General features: G+C 36.9%; 1 protein-coding gene across 1 annotated transcript in view; it reads left to right on the top strand.

The window, feature by feature from the left end:
- Positions 1–6723, top strand: part of USP37 (ubiquitin specific peptidase 37) — a 78532-nt gene extending 71809 nt beyond the window's left edge. The window contains exons 23-26 of the mRNA XM_054585661.1: positions 3297–3412; positions 5008–5077; positions 5378–5516; positions 6020–6723. Coding sequence (XP_054441636.1) covers positions 3297–3412; positions 5008–5077; positions 5378–5516; positions 6020–6107 — 413 coding nt within the window. The 3' untranslated portion in view covers positions 6108–6723. The remainder of the gene's footprint in view (positions 1–3296; positions 3413–5007; positions 5078–5377; positions 5517–6019) is intronic.
- The last annotated feature ends 3041 nt before the right edge of the window (positions 6724–9764 follow it).

A 9764-nucleotide genomic window follows, 5' to 3' on the forward strand; every position in this document is an offset into this window, starting at 1 on the left:
GTGACCCTTTGGTTTGCAGGCCGGTGCTCATTCCACAGAGCCACACCAGCCAGAGCAAAGCAGAATGTTTGATGGTACAAAATGAGTGTTCTAGGCTGGTCTAGACACCATGACATGGAGGAAAGAGCAAGAATTTGACTGGAACATGGTTGAGAGTTACAAATAAGAATTCAAGCTAAACTCAGCTAGGCATTCTGTTCTCAGATTTAAAAGATGGTACTATAGTGGTGGTGATGGCCGCGTCAAGTTGTATCACTCCAATTTAGACTGGTTGCCCTGTACATCTAGGCACAGATATCCTGAGATCTGTTACAACTACCGTAATCATTATCCTGGGAATACCCTCTGGTTCTTTCCTTAGTTTGAATCTCCCATTTTGTATATCTCACTCTTCCTCATTCTTGGTCTACTTGTACTTTGATAGAGCTCCCCCAATAATTCTTCTGAAAAGGGGGGCATATGACTTAGAATTTTTTTTTTTTTGAAACCTTGCAAGTTTCATTCTACTGTAGTATTTGATTAATAGTCTGGATAAATATAGAATTCCAGGTTTGTAGTCATGCTGCTGGGCAATGGGAGAAGTCTTGTCTGCAGGGTTGCTGTATGAAAGTTCTGCAGCCCTGGCCAGGTAGGTCATTTGGTTAGAGCGTCATCCCAATACACCAGGGGTGCTGGTTCAATCTCTGGTCAGGGCACAATACAAGAAACAACCAGTGAATGCATAAATATGTAGAATAATAAATCAGTGTTTCTTTTCTCCCGCCTCTTCCCCCCTTTCTCTCTCTCTAAAATGAAAAACGAAAAGTCTAAAGCTGTTTGTTCTTTATCCTGAGATGACCTCTTTCTTTAAAATCTAGTAGGATCTTCCCCTCGCCCCCCTCTTTTTTTTTTTTTTTTTTTTTTTTTTTTTTTGGTGATGAAATTCCACAGTGATGTCTTGGTGTGGATCTGTTTCAGCACTTTTGCTGGGCACTTAATCACTTTAATCTAGAAACTTGTGTCCTTGAATTCTAAGAAATTTTCACTGATTTCCTCCCTTCCACATTTCCTCTTCTCTTTTGAAACTCCTGTTATCCAGACTTTCTAGTATAGTCCTTTTAATCTTCTCATCTCTTTTCTTCAGTTTTCCATCTTTTTGTCATTTTACTCTAGTGTCTGGGAAGTTTTTCCGACCTTATCTCCAACTCCGAACCTACTTTTGAGTGTTTTATTTTTATATTTTTAAAAACTGATTTGTGTGTGTGTGACTACTTCCTTGTAATTTTCTGTTTGGTGTGGTTTGGTTCATGAAAACAATACCATCTCAATTATCTAAGGATATTAAATGTAGTTCATTTGTTTGTTCATTTAAAGTTTACTGTCCCTACCCTCGCTGGTGTGGCTCAGTGGATTGATTACTGTCCAGCAAACCAAAAGGTTGCCAGTTCAATTCTCAGTCAGGGCACATGCCTGGGTTGTGGGCCAGGTCCCCAGTTGGGGGCATGTGAGAGGCAACCGATGAATATTGCACACATTGCTATTCCTCTCCCTCTCTTTCTCCCTCCCTTCCTCTCTTTATAAAAATAAATAAATAAAAATAAAGTTTTCTGTTCCTGGATAGATTCTGTTTCCTCCAGATTGCTCTGTCCTGTGTTTATGGTCTCTGTATTTCTTGTTAGAGGCTTTCCTCAAATACCTAATAATCCTTGACTGTCGGCTCATGGTTAAGAATAGGGAACTAAAAGATTATTGGATACCCTGAACACACGAACAGCTAGGGCTAGTCAACTTTTGAGTTTTACAGAATGGATCTGGTTGGGGGATGATGTTAATATTTTATGCTTTCTCTTGAGCTGGTCAGATTTCTAAAGAAGGATTTTCTAATCTCTTACCTTTGCCTAGAGGTAAAAAATTTGGCTGCCAGAGTTCCAGGAGCCAAGTAGAAGAATAAGGCTGAGGGAGAAGGAGCAGTCATAGTCATCCTTCAGTATGCAAGCTGTCACCTAGTCCTGTTTTCAGTATGGTACTCACGGCCTCCCCAGTGCCTGGCTTCCCCTGATTCAGAGACTGTTTGACCCTCTTTACAGAATAAAGCTCTGCACTTCTGTCATTGGCTAGCAGCATCAAGTGGGAGAAAATGGAGCTAGAAGTTTGTTTTCTCAAACAACTTTCACCTAATTCCTATTTTTATCTCCTACTTAGCCTCTAGTTTCAGAGGTATCAGGTATTTCCAAGTTATATCTTTTTTTGAAGATTTCTGTGATGTAAATTGGATTGGTTCTCAATTTTTCCTTTACTGGCTTAGGATTTGACTTTGGTTTTCTCAGATCTGTTAAGTCTGTCAACCACCTACTTTTCAGATTCCAGAATTTTGAAGACATAGTCTTTTTTCTTGTTCTTTCCATTTTTACATGTTCATGTCCTTTAAACAACTCAGTACTGTGATTTTAGTGGAATTATATTTCAAAGCAAAGAGCTATTTATGTACAAATGTTCTATGATTATTTGAAGCCATTAGTAAAGATGGATTCCTCTAGTGGAAGCGCATTATTAAAGAAAAAAATGGATGCCCTGGCTGGTGTGACTCAGTGGATTGAGCGCCAGCCTGTGAACCAAAGGGTACCTGACCCGGTTCAATTCCCAGTCCAAGGTACATGCCTGGGTTGCAGGCCAGGTCCTCAGTAAGGAGCACTCAAGAGGCAATCCCATATTGATGTTTATCTCCTTCTCTCCCTTTGCCACTCTAAAAATAAATAAAGAGTTTCAACCAAAAAAAAAAAAGCCACTTTTTTTTTTTAATATTTCTATGATAGGGAATTTAATAAAATTGGATTATCTTTAAAATTATAGCCCTGGCTGGTGAATGTCAGCCTATGAACCAAAAGGTCATTGGTTTGATCCTCTATCAGGATATATGCCTGGTTTGCAGGCCAGGTCCCCAGTTGGGGGCATGTACGAGGCAGCTGATTAATGTTTCTCCCCCTCTTTCTCCCTCCCGTCCTCTCTTTCTAAAAATAAATATGCTTTTTAAAAATTATGTTCTCTTCAGCTTTCTTCTTTATGTAAATTACATCCCTTTTCATATAAATATACTTGAAAAGGAGCATTTCTTTTACAGATACCTGGTGCCTGAATTTGTTGGTCCCCAGAGTGGTCTAGGTGAATTGGAACCCTGATAATATGTTTTGAAAACATAATATGTTTTATGTTTCCTTAGAATGAGAAAATGTGTACTCAAGCTGTTTTTTATCTTCCTAATCATCTCTTTGTGTCTATTCCAAGAAATTTTTACAAGACTCTGTCTTTGTGTTCTTCAGAGTTTAACAACTCCTTTCTGGATTCATTGGGTTCTGATGAGGACTCTGGAAATGAGGATGTTTTAGATATGGAGTACACGGAAGCTGAGGCTGAAGAACTGAAGAGAAATGCTGAGGTGGGTGATGTTTTATTCCCTGAGGAGTCCTGGTCATACAGTCAGTATTGCTTCTGCTCTTCATCTGCACAGGCCCCACTCTCGGTTTCGATCGCAGAGTCATTTCTGCCCCTTTGGCAGCCATCAAAGTGGCTTCGCTTTCTCTTGTCCTTTGCTCCTCATTTCTTAGAAGATTCAAAACAAAATGAAACAAAAATAGAAATACATCCTGACCACCTTACCTGCAGTTAGGTAATATCGAAGTAACATGGCTCTTAGTCATATGAATGTTAAATCACCTTTAGTTCTACCAAAGCTATAAAAACTGTTGAATTAATGTTGTTAACTAGAACACATTGGAATCTTTTATCTTTCTTTTTCTTTAAAGTGCTTTTTCCCCATTTTCCAATATTCGTATAGTTTTAATTACCCAGGATCCCACTGTCCTGACAAAACTACAGTTAGCACTTTACCATATTCTTTTCTCATGTCTAATACCCCTAAGTATGCTTTTAAAGCGCCATCATTCAATTACAGTTTTTATTCTGCTTGTTAAAGACTAGGTATTTGTAAGCATTTTATTATACTTCATTTTATTTTTAAAGATTTTATTTATTTTTAGAGAGAGGGGAAGGGAGGGAGAAAAAGAGGAAGAGAAACATCTGTTGGTTGCCTCTTGCAAGCCCCCGACTGACCGGGAACCTGGTCTACAACCCAGGCATGTTCCTTGCCTGGAAATCGAACCTGTGACCTTTTGGTTTTTGGGACAACGCCCAACCCACTGAGCCACACCAGTCACAGCTACATGTTTTATTTTTAATGTCTATGTTATATTCCCTCCAATGAATATCTATTTTATTGTATTTTTTTAACACTGAACATTTAAGTTGTTCCTGTTTTTTCACTGTAATAAATCATAGGTTGAAGAACTATATAAGATTGTGATGTTTTCTATGTTTAGAATTTTTTTCTTTAAATCCCCAGAAGTAAATTACTGCATCAAAGTTTATGAATATTTCAGTGGTTTCTGATTTACATATAGCTATATTTGTGCCTAAAATTTTGTCTAATAGTACTGCCTCAGTGTAGGAGTATCTCTTTTCAGTTTTGTTTTCTTTTTCTAACAATATTTTTTTAATATTAAAAAATATTTCAAATGTAAATGTTTACCCATAATACCTACAGTAACACACCAACTCTTCATTTTTTGTTCTGTTTTTCAGTACTTAACCATTAACATACCTATTTTTTAGATCTATGGTTATGTTACACAATTATGTGGGTGTGAAAAAACAAGTTAATATGTTGGTGACCCATAGAATTTTTAAAAATAACTGAACAATATTGTATTGAGTTGTTATACCACTAACTGTTCAAATATTATTGGGCCTATTCTAATTTTTTGTTATTAAAGGTAATGCTACAGTAAGTAATTTTATACGTGTGTTCTTTTGAATTTTTTTTTTAGGATACATTCTTAGTTGGGAGTAGAATTTATTAAGTCTGACTACACCCACACTAAAACTTAGCCATGTCAGCTTTGATAATAAATTTAAATTTACTGTCTTGCATTCTATTGAGATGAGTTAAAAGTCATGCCCACTTCTGTTTTGCAGACAGGAAATCTTCCTCATTCCTATCGGCTCATCAGTGTTGTCAGTCACATTGGGAGCACTTCTTCTTCAGGTAAATGGACAAAATGATTTCAGCATTTACTCCTATTAGGCTGCTCTGTGCCTAGCTTTGTGAGGTATAAGTTGAATGCATCAAGAAAACCTTGGAAATCTGTTGTCAGAAGTTGTCCTGGTATGGTATATTCCTCCCTTAAATGTTTGTAGTTGTTTTTTGAATGGTTTTTAGAAATTTTGGGGAGGTTGGTAAAGTAGATAGGGTGGCTGTTTCTATCCCCTTTCTGAAACTTTCTGTGTCTGAGAAAAATTCAAAAAACTTTTAAAAACCTCACCTTTAAGATTTTATTTTTTTCAGGTCATTACATTAGTGATGTGTATGACATTAAGAAGCAGGCATGGTTTACTTATAATGACCTAGAGGTATCTAAAATCCAAGAGGCTTCCGTGCAGAGTGATCGGGATCGGAGTGGTTACATCTTCTTTTATATGCACAAGTAAGAATCTTTTCCAGATCTGAGGCCATGGGCTAAAAATGACCCAACTTTTTCTTCTTCCTTTAAGAATCAAATGTTCCCATCACTTGAGTGGTTGATAATTTTTGGTTTTGTTATCTTTGCTTAGGGCTCATTTCTTACTTCCTTGTTAAGTCCAGAATATTTTCTCTCTTAACTCAGCCTTAATTATTCATCACACCATAGCATCTAAGTATGGAACTTAAGACTCCTTTATTGATAGAAACTGTCTTTTAGTTGTATCAGGTACAAAATCTGAATTATACTGATGGAAACTACGTAATGTTTTTATGAAAGCTGGCTCTCCCTCCTATTCTCAGAAATCAACACTGCAGGTTAAGATGATGATCAAGTGAATGAGCTGCTTATTTAATAAAATTTAGGCACCAAATGGGATTATGCAGGTTTTACCAGTATCTACTTTCTGTTTTTTGGCTTGGCTCACTGAATGCCTATATTTTTTTGTTTGTTTGTTTTGTTTTAAGGGAGATCTTTGATGAGCTGCTGGAAACAGAAAAAAACTCTCAGGCACTTAGCATGGAAGTGGGGAAGACCACTCGTCAGGCCTCATGAGGAGCAAACGCCTGGGTTGGCAGTGTGCACTGCATATTCTCCCTTACTGCCACCCACCTCGCCTTTCCTCTGCCTGAGGAGAACTCAGAACTCTGCTTGATGCGGGAGCAACAAACAGCTCAGGGCCAAACCAAAAGACAAAAATTGCAATTGTATGGAATGCTCCATGCTAATTGTTTTATGGAAACTTTGGTGTCACCTCTATGGCTGATTATCCCCTATTTCTCCTACAAGAGTAGCACTTCCTTTTGTCTTAGAAATATATGTTGTAAATATATATATGTGTATATATATGTACATACACACATATATGAGGAATGAATGGAGCCTTAAAGAGTTACGATGAGCCACCAGAGTATGCCTGCTCAAAATTATTAGCACAGCAGTTTGGAAAAGAAATGAAGTTGTCAAAGAGTCCATTCACCTAAGAAATGTGTGAAGATATACATATCAGTTAGCATTTAGCTTTTATGTTCCTTGAGTAGTTTCACTCAAGTCTGTAATCTTTCATGTGTGTTTCTTATTAGTAAAGTTCACTGGAAAATCAGCTCTCCATGTTACACTAATGACAGTTTGTCCCCCTTGCAGAAGAGGGGCATTTCTGCCACCTGACCTGGGGGCTTTTTTAAAAAAATTAATTCATGGATTTGTAATGCTTTTGCTGTTTACATGCAGTCCCAAGAAATGGATTGTTGGTGCTTGGAATGTGTTAAGGTCCCATATTTGGTATTAATTGTACACTTTGTATTTTCTTTAAAGAGATTTCTTCACAGTGTGTTCATTGTATATCATCTATGTTATTATGGTGGTGAAGATAGAATCTTTTCTTTCTCTTCTGTGTCATTCTTTTACGGAGCAAGCATTATCCTAACAGTTCAACTAAAGCTTTAAGAGGTAGGAAAATAATACTGTTCCGATTGGGGCGCCCCAGCCAGGATACTTAGGGATAAGAAAGAATGCTAGCAGCTCTGTCTCAAACAGAGACGTCAAGAGGGGTGTTCTTGTGTTAAAGCTAAAACTCTGGACCACTAAAGCTGAAAGCCTTACTAGGAATGTGAAGTAAGTACATGAGCTATAGGATGAAGCTTGAACATTTAACCATTTGCCGTCTGGCTTTGCCCTTAAAACAGGCTGGGAATTAAAATGTGATTGGTTTAGGTAATCCCAAGAACTAACACATAACAAACGTGCATAATGCATTTATCTTTTTAGGTGCTTTGAGTTGAGGATAGATGGGAGTACAACATTAACTGCCGCATTAGTCAGTCAGCTGACTTAAGCAACTTGATTAAGTAGCTTGTGAAACCATATAAAGAGTTTGAGAGTAGAATTCTGTCCAAAAAATAATTTTGTGAGCCCAGGGATCATTATGATCATAGTTAAGTATAGCAGAATGAAACCTTCAATATTTTTTTTCTCTTGCTTTTATTTGTAAACAAGATTGCTCTCCCATCCTTAATAAGGACAAAACCATATCTGGTTTTCAAGGGGAGAAAACATTTTAAAGTTCATTATCACAGAAGATGGAACATCTTTTCTGGAAAATTGCCTTAAGAGAGCTCCAGCCCCAACTCTTGAAACCTGGATGTGTTCTGACATGGTTACCTCTTCTAAAATTTTGAATCTTTGAATTGTAAATGGCCCCAGCACTTTGCTTAACTACTGATAAAAGCTTTGCCTCCTATCATTTACTTAGATACTACTCTAGTGAATGTTCCAATGGTAGGATATGCAGGAGTAGTATAGAGCAGAGGAAAATATTTGCTTTAAAAACCAGCTTTTTATATTTTGTTTTATTTCCACTGGGGAGCCTTTTTTTTGCCCGTTGAAAATAGCTGGTTTTCTCCTATGAGTGAAGTGGTGATTAAATTCTTTAGCTATTTATTCTTTTCCCAGTGTCTGTATTTGAGAGCTTTGACAAGTGCTGTTAAGAAGCGGGCAGAGGGATGATTTGAAGTAAGAGAGGGGTACATTAGGGCATAAAAAATAGAAATAATGCCATAAGCCTAGATTGCCCATGAAGTACCCTCGTTGACTTGCTTTTCATAGTTCGTGTGTGGTGTATGGTTTAGAAGTACTCTTTGCTCAGAAACCTAATTTGATTTGATGTTAATGTCTTGGGCAGGACTTGTTAGTTGAATGAATACAGGTTACTGGGGTAGATGAGTTATCTCACTGAATTTTCTTTAATAGCTGTTCCTTGTTGTGGCCTGGTCAGTCTTTCTCCCTTCACTCCTTTATTACCCCCTTTTACAAAGTTACTTTCTTACTTTGGTTTAGTGAAGAATTAATGACTACAGATGGAGATTTTATCTGGACCACATTAATTTTTTTTTTTTTTAGCTGACTATATTTAAAAATTACAAGTAGGTAATATTTTTTTGTGCAGTATGATCAGTTTGCTCAGAATCGGGGGAGTAGTGCATTTGGTATGTTGGGCCAGGAGGAGACAAAGTGCTTCAGTCCCAGACAGCCCGCCCAATAAGTAAGTTTCCTGCTGAATATACCACTTGTCGTTATATGACTATAAATGACATTGAACTGGAACTTGACAGCACTTAGTTCTGCACACAACTGATCTTAATTGGGACTTTTTGTTTTTTTAAGGGAAAACTAAACTAAAATTCAAACTTGTTGATTCTTACCGGCTAATGTTATTATGGAGAATTGGAAAGGTGCATGTGGCCAGATAACTATCTCTTGTCACTTTAGTAGCCATGACTATAATTTAAGCCTGCGAGAAAATAGACTCTTGTTTTTTGGGCAATATATTTATGTGTCTGTGCACACTCATATAAGTTTTGTTTCAACAAGATAGAAAAGAAGCAAATCCATGTGTTCTATGTATATTTTTATTCCAAAAGCTATTTGTTTACTTGCTATGGTCTGTTATTTAACAAGTATGCAGTGACACTTAAATATCAGCTAACTCTGGGAGGCAATATTAGACTACACATTTCTTCATCTAATCTAGTGTAAAATCCTTCTAAAAGAGAAGCTTTAAGAATTAAAACCTCAGCAAGTGAATTCATGACTTACCCTTCCATACTGCAGCTACCATTATTTAACTATATAAATATAACTACAGCTACAGGTATAATTGTATAATGAAGGTTATTTGAAAACACCTAAATTAAAGAAATCCTTGACAGTGTCTCATATATAGTTGAGCATTATGAGTGTAGAGAGAGCATAAGCGTATGGCGTAGAGACATACAGAAAGCAGGTAGTTTATAAACTCATTTGTGATCTAAAAAGATACTAAAACAAAAACATTACCCTTTTTGCTTGCTCTTTGTCTTCTGAAATGAAATGGTGGATGCTCTTTGTCATACAACCTTTTTTTTTTTTTTTTGCCCTTTTTGATATAATTGACCCCCTTAGGTACTGTTTTGTTTTAAATTGGGGAACAGCAAGATCTCCAAGTACATGTTCATCTTGTATGTGTGTATATATATATGTGTATGGAGATTTTTAGAAAAATCAACAACCCAGTACCAGTTGCAAGTCACATAAATGTGTCCCCCCCAAAACAGATGTCCTCTCCCTCCTCCTGTCTTGCTTTACATTGAGTAATGTTCTCTTTAAATGTGTACAAAAACCAGATTTCTGCCCTCTAACATCTAATACATTACTTCAAAATTCTAATGTTCCATC

This window comes from Pteronotus mesoamericanus, unplaced genomic scaffold, assembly GCF_021234165.1.
Source record: "Pteronotus mesoamericanus isolate MK-2021 breed Mesoamerican mustached bat unplaced genomic scaffold, CSHL_Meso_final contig_90, whole genome shotgun sequence".
In the NCBI taxonomy this organism is placed as follows: Eukaryota; Metazoa; Chordata; class Mammalia; order Chiroptera; family Mormoopidae; genus Pteronotus; species Pteronotus mesoamericanus.